Genomic DNA, 14,962 nt, shown 5'->3' with positions numbered 1-14,962 from the left:
GGCTAGACCTCAGGAAAACATTTTTCTCACCAAAAGAGTTGAAGAAAAAATTGTGCTTTTAACTACTGCTGGTCTGTCTACGCATTGTACTGGGTTCAGTAAACCTCAGCACAACAGTTACTTTCTCTGAAACTGGTAACATTGGTAACAAGCTACACTAAAATCAGGTCTTCCTAGTGTTTATTGATATAAAAGTCTGCTTCTGTTTCAGATTGGAAAGAAATCTCATGTTTTAAAACCCATCTGCCCATCTGGTTTTCCAGCAATACTTGCATAGTAAAATACAAAAAATACTCTTTTTTTACAAGTGATGTCTCTTACAGTCTCATATGAATTTTGGTTTAATTGAAACTAGAACCATTATTATCATTCAACTTCAAAAGCGTTTGCCAACATACTCATTTTACCCCTTTGCCATTACAAAGCTGCTGATACTCCTGTAACACTGTACTACAGTTCTAAAGTTAATATTGGCAGTGCAAAGTCATAGATAAATATAGTTTTAAAACACTGAAAAATTCTGTTAAAGGGACTAGTTTTGTTACTCAACTAGTAACCATGTCTTTAATTCTGATTATAATTGTTCTTTAAAAACGCAATCGTAAAGAATCCATTCACATAATAGTGTGCTTTTAATGTTACATTATCGTAACAAATTTCTATGGTATTTTAATAGCATTTATTCATTCTTAAACGCTTCAGAAAACTGAAGGTAATCAGAAACAGTTTACAGAAATGTAAAATATTTTTGTCTTTCTTTCAAAGTTGGCCTTGATATACAGCAAGCATATACAGCCTTTTACTTATCACCGAAAGCAGTGGGAAATAAAGTGGTTACAAACCAAAAACTGAAAGCTGAGTCTTCACGTGATACGTATAATGGCTCATCACAGAGTCTGCCAGCAGCAAAAGCAGATACAGGTAAACAGTCGGATCACAACATCTGACTAATAGCAAAGCTTTTTGCAAAGAATTTTGCTTTCAGGGGAGAGCTAGATTTTTATCTATACTGCTTCTTAAGTATAATAAAAATACAGTGCTGCTGCTACCACTTGTCAAGTACTACGGTGCAATTCTTTGATGAATTTGAAAGAAGAATGATAGGTGTTTGGAATCCAGGATGACAGTTTGAATTTGGAAATGTGGTATTGCCCCTGTTTTTCAGTAACATTGATTAATTACTTTCCAATTACATTGTTTGGGCAGCTCAAAGCTTTGTTGAAGGCCACAATAATTTAGTGTCCCAGACTACATCTAGCCCATTTTTGCAATGTGAAGTACTCTCTCAATGATACCTATGAAAACCCAATGTTTCCATGTTCTGTTTATCTAGGAGTCAGATCTAACCAAGAGATTACTTACAAGAAATATGGAAACAGAGAATGCAACCACCGCTGCAAAAATAAAGATGTGTGTGGACATGACTGCTGTGAGTTTCATTAAATCTACTAGTTGTTGCTTTTAAACAAATGTAATTTACAATAGCTTCATTTATACCAACAGCTACATTTACAGAAGCAATGTAAACAAAAATCAGGCCTGAGTTGTTGTTATGATACAGTCATAAAAGCAATAGTAAAAAGCTTTAATACTTCTATAGAAAATACAATTATAATTCATATTTTTCACAACATCTGGCATATGATTTAAGATCAATTCAAATTTATTACACTTTTATGTAGACATTAGTGTGTTAAATATTTTAGAATCTTTTGAAAGAAGATACTGAGCTTAGTGCCAACGTTTCTATTGGTCTGGAAAGAATTAAGTCTTATCCCTTCTAAACTAAAGATTATTTTCCTTTTCTCAGGTAAAACTGGAGTACCTCCAAAGTCTGAGATGAACAGAGATTCAAACTTTTCTTTGTACCTAGCTGATTTAAGGAGCAGGAACTCAAGTTCATGTGTACCCCCAGTGAAACGGTTAAAGGTTCATTTGAATGCAGTCAGCTTTTGAATAGATGAATTTTAGTCTTACGTATTTGTATATATGGTTTCCATAGTTTTTATAAATATGAACATTCAAGTTTGTCTTTTCTGTGTGGAGGGGAAAAATCAAAGGTTCGGGAATCTTTGAGATGGCCTGCTCCTGCTGGAGTGCTTCAAATGATCCACTTCTGTACATGTACCTTTTCTTTTTTACTTCTATGGCATTTGATAGATTGTGGTGGGTGAGGTACAGAGGGATCGCTGGAAGGTACTGTACTGTGACTTGGTTTTGGCAAAGTATGATCTGAATGAAAACAGAGTTGTATTATCAGAGTAATGCTACTGAAAGATCTTTTTGCAATAACAGGTAGATCCACTTGTTTATAAGTTAGTTCTAACCTCTGAAAGATTTCATGGCTTACACTCTATCCCTTTGAATGTAGTACTACACTAGTTCTTTCTGCAGCAAGAATGGCATTTGAGATACTGAAATGTTTTATTTCCTCTTCACAGTTTTATTAGATAAGAGAATGATTTAGTCTGTAGCTAATTGAATTGTTTTGGTTGGAAGAGACCCTTAAGATCATCAAGTCCAACCATTAACTCAGCACTGCTAGATCAGCACTAAATCACATCCCTCAAATACAGTTAAGAGTTAGTGATAAACAGTCTGACTTTGCCAGGGTACTTGAGTAACTCCACTAGAAGAATGTAATTCAAACATTTTTAACTGATTACATTATATAAGCAGACATCAGAAAGATTTTCTATATGGCTTTGTGATCTTTAAAAATTGTTCTAACTTGATATATACTATTAATGATAGTCATTAAGGTTGTTAACAACACTTTTCAAAGTTTATATCTTCTGGCTACAATAATCTGCTTTCTTTAGATGCAGATGTTTAATCAAGCTCAAAATGTGGATCTCAAGCAATTTGTTTTTACACCTAAATCTTTGCTACCAGGATTGGCCAGGTACTGATTAATATAAGTAACAATGTTATATTATGTGTATAAGGTAGTATGTTAAGTTGTAACAACTTAAAACGGTTTTCTTAATAAAATAATTTTGCAACTTTCTGCAACTGTTTTACTGACATTCGCTGATTTATTGTTTTAATAGGTCTAGTAATGAACAGTTGTCTTCAGCATCTTCATCACCTTCAGTGAACCAGGTAGATAATGGTAATAGCATAGCAGTATCTCAGAAACAACCGCAATCCTGGAATTACACAGAGAGTAGTAAGTTATTGCTAATGTTCGAAATTATTTTCACTCTTTTGATTTGAATATACTTGTAAACTGGAACTTCCTGGAATTACTACAGCAAACAGCATAGCATTTTAAAATACCAAATGTATAGAGAAATAGAGTGGCCTTAATTGGCTTTCTTTCTGGTATTGGTAAGAATTCATAATGTGGGTCTAAGCATCTTGAGTGTACCTTGTAATACAACAGGTATTTTACTCCTGTATCTGTATCTTTTTGCTGGAAGAAGTTAGTGAAACGTGAGCTTTTGTTTCGGTAGAAGACAAAATGTCATTCAGTAACTGAGTCTTTACTAAAACGTGTCTATTTGGGGAAAAAAAAAATCCTGTTTCTGTTCTGCTGGGAAGGCCACAAATTTTTTAACATTTGGTGTTAAATAACTAGTTTTCATGGGTATATAACTAGGATGTTCTCTTCACTGCTTGCCTTCTGCCAGTGCATTTGATGACAGTAGATTGATATATGAATCAGGTTCTGATTAATTTAGCTATTAAGCAGCAGCTCCAATATTTAGGTCAGACTCAGACATATAAGAAATACTGTGTTGAAGTGGATTGAGGTTTTTTTTTTTTTTTTTTTAGTTCATACTGCCTTAAGTGTTGGTGCCTATGCTGCATATTTCATTTTTACTTAATACTTTGACAGTGGGATTGTAATCCTGTTCCTTTACCACTTTGTATTTTCCTGCCATACTAGTTTACCTGCTATAGCTCTTACTTAGTCTTAAAATGGAAGACTGTTTCATAGCCATATCATCAGTTACTGGGGGAGGTGGACAGTCAGTGTATGATATGATTGTGTTTTAAAATCATGGAAAGAGCTCTCATCTATGCTTGAGAACGTCTTGAGGCAAATCATTCAGGATCAAGGGGGTGTAGTAGATATTGCTGACTAAAAACCACCTCCACTGAACAGTAGCAGAAAAGGTAACCTTGGCTATATTGATAGGAACAGCTGCATTTGAAAAAACGCACAGAAAAGTAGTTCTAATAAAGTAAGGCATGGGTTCATATGATTTTTTTCTGGTAGGGTTAACTGCCTCTGTAGCCTGGTAATTAATAATATACTGTGAAATTTGAGAAACCTGAACCTATAATTTATTTGAAGTCTGTGTATCTGTGCAATAATGCACCATCCTGACTGGATGTATACAAAATTAAAATACTAGTATCTTCCTGGTGTTGCCAATGTCTGTGGAACAGGATTTTTGATACGAGTCTGTCCTACTCCCCCTCTCTGTTGCAAGAGATACCTGGATCAGGGTTTCCTAGGCATATTAGGGCCGTGATAACAGAATAAAATTCCAGCAGAAGAGAAGTGAAAAAAATTAGCAGAGTCAATTGGATTGGTGATGAAAAGAGAATACAATGAAGGAGAGGAGAGTGAAAAATGAAACACAAAAAGTTTTCTTTGCACCCTGAAAAAAAAGTTTTAAAATATGAACTATCACATTTTAAGATCTTTAACAACAATGCTTGAAAATGGGTAGATCTTAGGAATTAGATGTATGGGAGGAAGACAGCAGAGTGTTTTGGAAAACTTTGGAGAGAAGATAGGACTGAATTAAAAGTGTTAAATTTTGGATCAAGCAGTGTTTCAGGTAAAGGGAAAGAATGAAATTCAAGTGATTTTTTAGAAGGTTCATTTTTCTAGAATCTACACTGAGGATAACTCCTCTTAAAATAAGGCTGATGAAAAAGTGCACTTGTGACAGTTCTTTGTGTAGATTGAACTGTTTGTAAAACAGAAGAGTTTAAGTGATACTTGTCCATTACCAAATGTATTACAGCTTTCTCTTGAAAATGTTCAATGCTTGTGAGAAGAGACAATGGCATAAAATTGTTACAAATTTTTAATACGTAACTTGATGGACAAAAGCAGATCTTGTGTTTCAGATGCTTTGGATGTGGACTTTGAATTGAACAGTGATGTTTGGGATGATATTGATGATGACAAATTAGTGTTTGCTAGCAGCTTTGCCACTAGAGAATTAGGTACAGTTATTTAAACAAATTTCTTTGTTTTCTATGCACAAATTATTTTGTAATAATTTATTATAGTGTGCAGTAAGTGGAACTACTTGAAACTTTTGCTTAATTGACTGGACTGCCAGGTCTATTACTGTACCTTTTAATGTGACCTGTATTGCAACCTAGCTAATACAGATGGGAGAGCTGGGAATTGTTTTGATTGGAAAAGATGTTTAAGATGATCCAGTCCAACTATTAACCCAATGCTGCTGAATCACTACTAAATCATATCACTAAGCACCATACCTATATGTCTTTTAAATAGCTCCAGGAATGGTGACTCAACCACTACCCTGGGCAGACAATTCCAGAGCTTGACATGCCTTCCTTAAAAAAGGAAATTTTTTAGATATTCAATCTAAACCTCCCCTGGTGCAACTTGAGGCTGTTTCCTCTTCTCTTGTCACTGCTTACTTGGGAGAAGAGATCAAGTCATAATTAAAATTTTCTTGGATGGCCTGCAACTGTGTATTTGTCATTTTATCTGACTGCATATGTCTGCTTCTCTTTACATTAGCCCAAACCTCACAGAAGAAATATCTCAAATGCTGAGACATTTGAATAATTTTCAAACTTATGTAAGATATTTACAAGGGATTTTAAAAACTTTCATTCTTACGTGGAATACTGAAATATCTACCTTTAAATTGCAGATGAATGTGAACCACTTTGCCAATATATGAGATGCAAATCTGCAAATGACATTTCAAAAAAGTAAGCATTGTATAATTTCTTACAGTTTTATTTGGTTAAGAATTGTCTATATTTGACATGTATCCGTATAATTAAATGTATAGAAGGTTGTTCACTCATAGGTGAGTGAAATTTCAACTTTTAAAAGGTATGAATTGTGGAATAATTTGAATTTATTTTTCTTTATTTAATTATGGAGGGAAATAAATATAAAATCCTGAATTGAAAACTAATTTTGCTCTTCTATGGAAATACTTGAATATTCAACTTGATATTTTCAGTTCATGCACATTACAAGATGAGACCAATATTCAGAACTCAGCTATTCCTGTGGTTAATAACATTTCAAAAGTGAATTTACAGATTGGAAATACAAATATGGTGAGTGAAAATACTTTGATAACAGAATTTCCTATAATTAGAGTATCATGTGTCAAACATTTACTATATATAACTTACGAATCAGTTTGAACATACTGAATTTCTGAACCTTTCTTTGCTGTCCAAACACATACGTGCTGTGTTCAGTGTGATATTCGCAATACAGAGAAGTAGGACTTGAATTTACTTTATATATAGCATGGCTTCGAAACTATTTACTCAGTTTGATTGTGACTCTGCAAGTCATCAGGTATATCATTGTATTTATCATGTGCTTGGTCCTTGTAAAATACCGTAATATCAGTATAAATATCTGTTGTACATATTGCAACACACTGGCAGTTTCTCTTTTGGTTAGTTTTTTTTAATCATACACACTTTATAACATTTACATTACAGTTCAGTTTTCAAGAGAAAAGCCATCCAAATCTGTCACAAGAGCTGGAAAGCGTACAGTGTTCTTCAGTCTCAAAAACAATCTCAGACTCTTCTAAATTCAGTAGGAAAGAGGATTTTTTTATTCTCACAAAAGAACATGAAAAAGAAGTGAATCCAAGGTAGTAAAAAGCTGTGTGGGTTTTTTTCTGTTGACTCAATGTTTCAGTGCGTGGTTCTTCATGGAAGACAGATCTTTAGGCGATGTGTTAGTTTTTAATGTTAATTTTAAATGATGATTTTTTTTGAAGTAACAGTAGCAATTAATTTTTCTTAGAAGGGAAAGTACTTTAAATTTTTTTGGCTTGATTTGTATATTTTGATTTTACTTTGTGCAGTGTTCCAGATTCATTAGGTTTTGATTTACTTGATTTTTTTGTTGTTGTTGTTGCTTCATCTTTATTAGGTATCTTCTTGATGATGAAACCAATGATGTCAATCCCTTCCTTGGAATATTTGATGATATTTTGTAAAAAAGATGAACAAAATACGTTGTAAGTGCTGCAGAAAGTGCTTCAGTCATTTTTACAGAGCAAAGCCTTTAAATCCGTTTAAAAAAATTTGGTTTCTTTTGCTTACCTATTTGACAACAGCTGAAATGCTGCACAGAGTCAATTATTAAGAACATTGAATTAATGAATTCTAGCTATGTATTATTTTATTTCAAAAAATAATTAATATTTGTTTCTTGACCTTGCTGTTTGCAGGACTGCAAAGGAAAACACTGGAATGTGTTAAAGAGAATAGTTCTCAAACTGAGGGTGCTTTTATAGATGAAGTAAAAATTACATAAGGCAAAGGAAGCTGTTTATTACATACTTTGCTCACAAGTACTTTTTAAATGAATGAAATATTCTTTTATTAATGCTTTTTGGTTTTGTCTCTGTTTCTCTAATGCTCATTTTGTCACAGCACTGGTTCTGTAAAATAATTGGATTTACAATTAGAAGTAATAACATAATTTATTTCTTTTGACAGTGTTATCAACTTGTTAATAGAAAAAGTGCAACGTCTTTAAAGCAAATGAGTTTACAGACTCTCAACAACTCAGTTATAAAATGTCTATAAACAATATTCTAAGGTTGTATTTGACTGTTCACTTTGACACCAGAGGTCATAAAATGGGTGCTTATGCGTCCTAGTAATGATTTAGGCAACCGAGCATTAGATTTGGCTATCTTCTTCTAGCTATAGTGTCTGAACAGTAGACCTTGCAAGTTCAGTAGTTAGAAAAATTAATTATATTGCCTAAAATTCAAGAGAATGTTAATTTTTACTGTTAATTATTCAAAATTTGTGGAATAAAAACGTTAAAAATCACAAAAGGAACCTTGTCTCTCTGTTCTTCCAGCAGTGGTTGTAGTGCCACCAAATGCAACTATGTCTTTCTGCATTATATGGTTGTATTTTTCCAGCTAATAACGTTTTACTTGACTCCAGTGTTTTCTCAAACTTTAGATTTATATTCTAGTATAACCCTTTTTCTGTATGTAAGAACAGTGAAGAATAAGCAGCCTCAACACTCACTACTCAACATGGTTTTGACTGCAAATTCCAGCAAGCCCAAGCTTATAACTCACTTTGCTGTGCCCTGTACCTCAACTGTTTTATTTCATCTGTGATTTAGTAGCATGGCAGCTCTCCCAAGTTGAGGCAACTCAAAATTATTACATTACTGTTGTGTTTATTTAGCCCAGCAGTTCTGGTCATGTAGATCCTAATCACCAAACAGTTCTGTCAGTGTGAGATTTAAGAATGCAGAGTGCCGAATGTCATTTTATGTGGCCCAGAGTAATCTCCCCTTGGCTGCATCTACCATGCCAGAAAAGCATGAGTATCCCACATGTAGATGTTCCACATCCTCTAGGGTATCTCAAATGATACTTGCTGGTTAAGCACCTGACTTCCTCCCTGTTGCTTCAAATAGACACTTTTGCCCCCCAATTTATAGTTCATAGTTACATAGTATTCTTTAATTGCCTTTGTATCCTGCCTTTCCCTGGGGTTTTAACTTCCAACAACTAATCGAGCTGTTCCTCACTTTCTTGAAGTCTGACAAAAGCTTTTACACAGCAACACAAAACTGAGCCTCAAACATGGAAAATAGAAGAGGTAGGAAACAAGATAACATCATGATTATATAATCTATATAATGTTGTAATTATACAACTTTCATCCTTCCAAAACGTCACTCATCTGCTGGTTGCTTAGGCCTTACCTGCAAACTGGAAATGCTTCTGATGGCAGGTGCTGCACTTTTTCCCACTAGTCTGTATGAAACATCTTTTAAAGGTCTGGAACTGAGAATAGCAGCTGTAGTGGAAGTTGATTGTGCTTAGGTCTTCATAAAAATTAATATAAGCATATACTTATTTCTTTGTACTAAGGAAAATACCTTTTCAGTATGTTTTTTTGTCCCCTTTCTATACTGTAGGTGTATTTCCACTTTTCTGTGAATTATTTTGGTAGTTTATATATAAATGTCTAGAAAGTGATTGACATTGTTGCTATTTTTGCTTCCTTTTTTTGCATAGTCTAAATAAAACCACTTGGCTTTACTTTGTTTGTAGAAACAGGTATGTATTTAGACAATTATTTTGAAGAAAATTATCCCTGCAGGCAGGCATTTTATTTTCCTCTTAGGTTTCCAGTGCAGGACAAGATCCAAGCTGCGTAGTTTTCTGATACTGTATTAAATTTCTTTTCCTTTAGTTTTTTTTTTTTTTTTAAATACTTCAGTTTCTAATTTGATCCATCATCAGAATACATGAGAGCAAATGCATCTTAGTACATTCAAGACTTTTGCAGATTGTTTATAAGATAGTTTCCTGTCTCTTTTTCACAAGAAATCAGCATCCTCTATCACAGAATCACAGACTGTTAGGGGTTGGAAGGGACCTCCAGAGATGAAGTACAAACCCTTGTGACAAAGCAGGATCACCTAGGGCAGGCTCCACAGGAAAGCATTCAGCTGGGTTGTGAAAGTCTACAGAGGAGACTCCACAACCTCTCTGGGCAGCCTGTTCCAGTGCTCCATAACCCTCACTGTAGGGAAGTGTCTCCTTGTGTTGAGGTGGAACCTCCTGTGTTCTAGGTTGTACCTGTTGTTCCTTGTCCTATCACTGGGCGCCACCAAAAAGAGACTGTCACCTTCATCTTGACACCCACACCTCAGATATTTATAGACATTGATAAGATCCCCTCTCAGCCTTCTCTTCTCAAAACTAAACAGCCCCAAGTCTCCCAGTCTGTCTTTATGGTAGAGATGTTCAAGTGCAGCAATCCACCTCATAGCTCTCTGCTGGACTCTCTCCAGCAGATCCCTGTCTTTCTTGAGGTGCCCAAAACTGGACACAGCATTCCAGGTGTAGTCCCACCATGGCAGAGTGGAGGGGGAGGAGAACCTCCCTAGACCTGTTGGGCACACCTTCCTTCATTCACCCTGGGATGCCATTGGCCCTCTTGGGCACAAGGGCACATTGCTGTCCCATGGAGCACTTGCCGTCCACTAGGACTCCAAGGTCTTTCTCCATGGAGCTGTTTTCCAGCAGGATGACCCCCAGTCTGTACTGGTGCCTGCTGTTACTCCTCCCCAGATGCAGGAATCTGCACTTGTCCCTATTGAACCACGTGGGTTCACCTTTGCCCGCCTCTGCAGCCTGTCCAGATCTTGTTGGATAACAGCACAGCCTTCCAGCTACAAACCCCCTCTTCCCCCACCCCTGCAGTTTAGTATCATCAATGGACTTGCTGAAGGTACACTCATTTTCCTCATCCAGGTCATTGATGAAGCTATCATCCTTGGAAAATCACAAAACTGTGCTGCTGCTGCTGACAGCATTTCACAGATTTCAGAATATAAATCAGTATTGCAATGTCTTTAATATTGAATGTCTGGTGCAAAAATACTCTTTAGAGAAAATTACTTTATTTGATATTGTTTTGCTTCATTATTCATATTAGGTCTGATTCTAAATCAGTTTCAGAAAAATTATTTGGAAGAATTTATATGGTGTCAGGAGAAAGAATGACTTTTCATATGGTAGCATTTGTGAATGTTCCGTTTTTTCAAATCATAATTGAAAGATCAAAAGGGATAACCATAATAGGTCTCTATGGCAATAATTAATTTCAAATACACAGTAACTCTGCTTGAAAACAAATACAGGCAGAAAACAGCAAATTGACTGCAGAAGTAGAAAAACCTAGTCAAATCTGAATTAGTTTTTTTTAATTAAGTTTTCAAAGTGAGGTAATTCAGAATTACTGCAGTACTGCTGTCCCAGTTCCATGTCATGGTAAGGGTTAAGAGTGCAGAGTTTACGTCCTGCTTATCACTGTCTTCTGGTTTCCATGGAAGTCCTCCCAGGCAGCAACAGTGGTGTTTCTTCCCAGATGCTTTGTATGTCAATGACCAAAAAACCCAAGTCATGCCCCAAAATGTAAATATACATATTGCTGTAATAATAAAATATAAAGAACTGTAATTTTAGGCATTTAACTGAATCCCCTTAGGTGATAAATCCATTTACCTGGACTGCCTATTTAGTCACTAGAAAGAGGCAGATGCTGTCGTAAGATGATTCAGATTGCAAGTGAGGTGAATTTCTCTCTGGTGGAAGTCACCAAGTTGAAGTATGATGAAAGTGACCACATACAGTAAATATGGAGAAGCTGGTGTGCTGTGAATGCTGTGAATTCACAGCCAGCCTCACTGAATTTTGCCTTTCTTGTGCATGAGACCCCTGAGTTACCCACGTAAGGATCCAGCTTTTCTAAGTTGAATAGTCACCAAACAATGGCTGTGCTCCACTAACACAGCTGCTTGCAGTTTCCTTTTAGGTGCTGCCCAGATGATAAAATAGCCTAATTAAATTCAACAATGTAATGTCAGGTAATTTCAATAAGCTACTACCAGTAGGTAAAATGTAGACTGAAACACATAAAGACATTGTTGAAGTCTAAAAGAATCCTTGGTTTTAATTCTCCGTAGAGTTTATAACATTAAATGAGCAGATTCAGTTTGAATCAGTGGAATTGTACAAGGAATTTTTAGGTAGATACAGCAGAATGCCACAGACTTTAGTCTGAGGATGATTCTATAAAATTTACATTATAAAAATACTGTTTCTCGTAATGGAGTAGTGAAAGAAAATTCAATGTGACAAGAAGTCAGTTTTTACTATCTATCTTGTCTGATTCTCTGTAATAAAATACATGCTCATACCTGCTTTTAATTTAACTTCAGCTCCCTTATATTCTTCCTTGTCCTATCACATATATTGGTTTCAAAATACAAACTGAGGTCAACCATATCTGTGCCTGAAGAAAATGCAATATGCGCTCAAAAACATGATCCTCAAAGACTGGTAGTAGAAAAATAAGTATAGTGTTTACACATGTTGCCAGACACATTGGTGTATAATTTATAGCATATAGAATACTGTAGATGCATTGTAATTTTAATTGTATGCAGCATGTCTCATTTTAGTTATGTAGTCTTTACCCATGTATTTGAAGGCCATGATGTTTAACCCATTAATTGTTAATAACAGCAGTTGTGAGAAGTGAGACTCTTGTTATTTGAGTGTAGTTTTACCTAGATACACCTTCACAGAATAGTTACACGAGGTATAAAAAGTTGGTGCTCTTAAAGGCAGTCACCATAATGATAAAGAGTGAACAGAAGTCATGGTATGGAGCCAAAATGCACCTGGAAAATAGTTACAATAAGTCAGTTTGTAGAGCACAAATGGAACCTCTCTAAGGCATCATTATGACAAGCAGTGGTATCTTTTTCTAAAAAGAAGGGTGTCTTTCATTACCTCTTTATGTCACCCCTTCTGCAAGAGCACAGTATCATGTCCATTGTTTTGCTGACAGGATCTTTAAATTACACCCATGAAGTGTGACCCATGAATTGCTAGGTCTTTTCTAGCTATTTTGCTTAACAAGGACATACAAGAAGAGATACTAGCCACAGCAAAATTCACTTCCTGCAGAAGACTTAACACCACATTAAATTTATTGGAGGCTTACATGAGAATGAACTAAGACACACAGCATGCTGGTAGTTTGCAGTGGTGAAGTTCAGCTTGACAAAATCAGATAAAAAAAGGGCAGTGATGTGTTGGCTGCCACTCTTCAGCTTAGGGTCACCCCAGTTGAGCCATGTTTTTCTGTGCTTGTTTTTAAACCTGTATGAAATAAGATTGCATCTGTCCCAGCCCTCGCTTTTCTCCCAGTCTTGTAACTTGGTCTTGGTGTGATCTTGACAGGTGTTTCAGATGGTGTGAGCTGGAGTAAGGACTGCATCCTCCTAAGTGAGAGGGTCTGTGGGGCCCTTTTGTCTCCTGTCTTCTCTAGATAGTGCTGATCACTGTTGCTCTCCCCTGTGGCTGGAAAGTAACTGGAAAAGCCATGCCACTGTTACCTTGCAGTCCAGTTTTTAACAAGAGGTCCAAATGAAGATAGTTTATTCCAGTTAGGGAGAGCTGTTTTCCAGTTTGGTTAAGTATTGCTACCTACCACACTAAACCACTACACTTTCATTCTGGTCTTGTGGAATGTGCTCCTGCAGTTTTTAAATTGTTTCCATGTGCCAGGACGTAAGGGGCACATCTAATTGGTGGCATGTGAAAATGTTACACATTTTGTAGAAATGCTGATTGTACTAGGTGGACATCCTTTGCATAGACAGTATATGTTCTTTCAAATATAATAGAAGTGACTAGATAAAATAGCAAGTCTTGTATTTAACATATATTACATAGAGCTAGCATGTAATGATGATACAGACTGTCCTTCTTATTGATGCTGCATGGAAATGTGTACATTTTAGATATCTGCACCTAGAGAAAAATGCAAAACATTTTGGTTTGAAGCTGTAAGGGTACTTTGTTTATATAAATGAAACAACGTTTCCTTTATAACTGTGAAACTTCCTACGAAAGGAAGCATAAAACTTTCAAAATAAAAAGATGCTTGTAACTGTAAATGGCTATGATATATTTGCTGCTTCCCCCACCCATTTAGAGGCAAAATCTATTTATGAGGCTTTATTAAGTGCAAATAATTCCCATGGCTTCAGCACAGACGAAACAGCTGCGAATATAGTCTGATTTGCATATAAATGACATGATTTCTGCTCAGAAAAGGATATTGAAAAATATGTATTTCTACAGTGAAAACCTGATAGACACACATATTAAGGTCAGCTTGTGTAACTTCTTTTTTAGCTGGTGCATGTTGATACCTGATCACACTTCAGCTAGATTCAGGCTCTGCTAGTTGTGCCCATTATTAAATTGTGAATTTGTTCTTTTGAGTTAATTAGGCTTTCATCTGTAGAAATAGATTCCAAAACATTTATTTCAACAGTTTAAGTACTTTAAAGTGCCTGGAATATTTATCAATGTAAGCGACCAACTCCAAATTTGGCACTTTATCTTCAGTACAGTGGATTTGTGATGCAAGGGAATTCCTATTGTTTGGGTAAGACAGAAAAAAACCCTTCCTAACTTATTTGAGTCACTTCAATAAATGGTAGGATATAATTAAAACAGTAGTTTTAATTAAATTTTTATAAATTAAATATAAATAAATATAAATATAAATAAATAAATAAAAATAAATTAAAGTTTTATAATTAAAACAGTAGTTTTACTGTCCCAAATAGTTTCCCCAGGCTACCTTTTCTAGTAAAATATGTTCAGGCTTCTAAAATTTCTGCCTGCCATAGGTCACCTACTGATAACTGAGATGCTCGGCCAAAACAAATCGCAAGTGTTTAAAAGCTAAAGCTATGTATGCCATTTTATCTCAGATGTTCCAGCTTACTGCACAACTTCTCTAAAATAGGACATTTCAGTAGAAGTACAACTCTAGATGATTTTTATAATTAAGTCTGCAATGCAGTAGTCATCTAATTGCTGAACTCAGATGTTACACTGTTCAGCATGGCTTCAGCCCCGGTACTCATACAGAGCTTAGGTGCCAACAAACCCAAGCTCTGCAGAACAGACTCCTACCACTCACAGGCAAGCTGGCAGAGCTATCCCAGATCCTTGAGGAGAATACCCTTAGAAGTCAGCTAATGTGAGAGAAAGCAAACAGAGGGTTCCAGACAGCTAGCCATTTCTCTCCCCACAAGGCTGTGACTGTGGCTTTGTGCTGGAATGCTAACTTACTGACAGGCTCCTGCTGCTTCACAGATATATCCTAA

The 14,962-nt window shown here is 35.7% G+C and overlaps 1 protein-coding gene across 1 annotated transcript in view; it reads left to right on the top strand.

Annotated features, from left to right (window-relative positions):
• The window catches only part of HFM1 (helicase for meiosis 1), a 32,787-nt gene extending 25,576 nt beyond the window's left edge, over positions 1 to 7,211 (top strand). The window contains exons 28-37 of the mRNA XM_054384282.1: positions 766 to 921; positions 1,334 to 1,429; positions 1,811 to 1,929; positions 2,823 to 2,905; positions 3,054 to 3,172; positions 5,095 to 5,193; positions 5,883 to 5,943; positions 6,204 to 6,303; positions 6,703 to 6,860; positions 7,145 to 7,211. Of these exons, the coding sequence (XP_054240257.1) occupies positions 766 to 921; positions 1,334 to 1,429; positions 1,811 to 1,929; positions 2,823 to 2,905; positions 3,054 to 3,172; positions 5,095 to 5,193; positions 5,883 to 5,943; positions 6,204 to 6,303; positions 6,703 to 6,860; positions 7,145 to 7,211 (1,058 nt within the window). The remainder of the gene's footprint in view (positions 1 to 765; positions 922 to 1,333; positions 1,430 to 1,810; positions 1,930 to 2,822; positions 2,906 to 3,053; positions 3,173 to 5,094; positions 5,194 to 5,882; positions 5,944 to 6,203; positions 6,304 to 6,702; positions 6,861 to 7,144) is intronic.
• Positions 7,212 to 14,962: the final 7,751 nt, after the last annotated feature.

This window comes from Indicator indicator, chromosome 10 (genome assembly GCF_027791375.1).
Source record: "Indicator indicator isolate 239-I01 chromosome 10, UM_Iind_1.1, whole genome shotgun sequence".
NCBI classification, from domain to species: domain Eukaryota; kingdom Metazoa; phylum Chordata; class Aves; order Piciformes; family Indicatoridae; genus Indicator; species Indicator indicator.
Note: the sequence above shows the minus strand (reverse complement) of the source record. Positions and strands in the feature narration are given on the sequence as shown.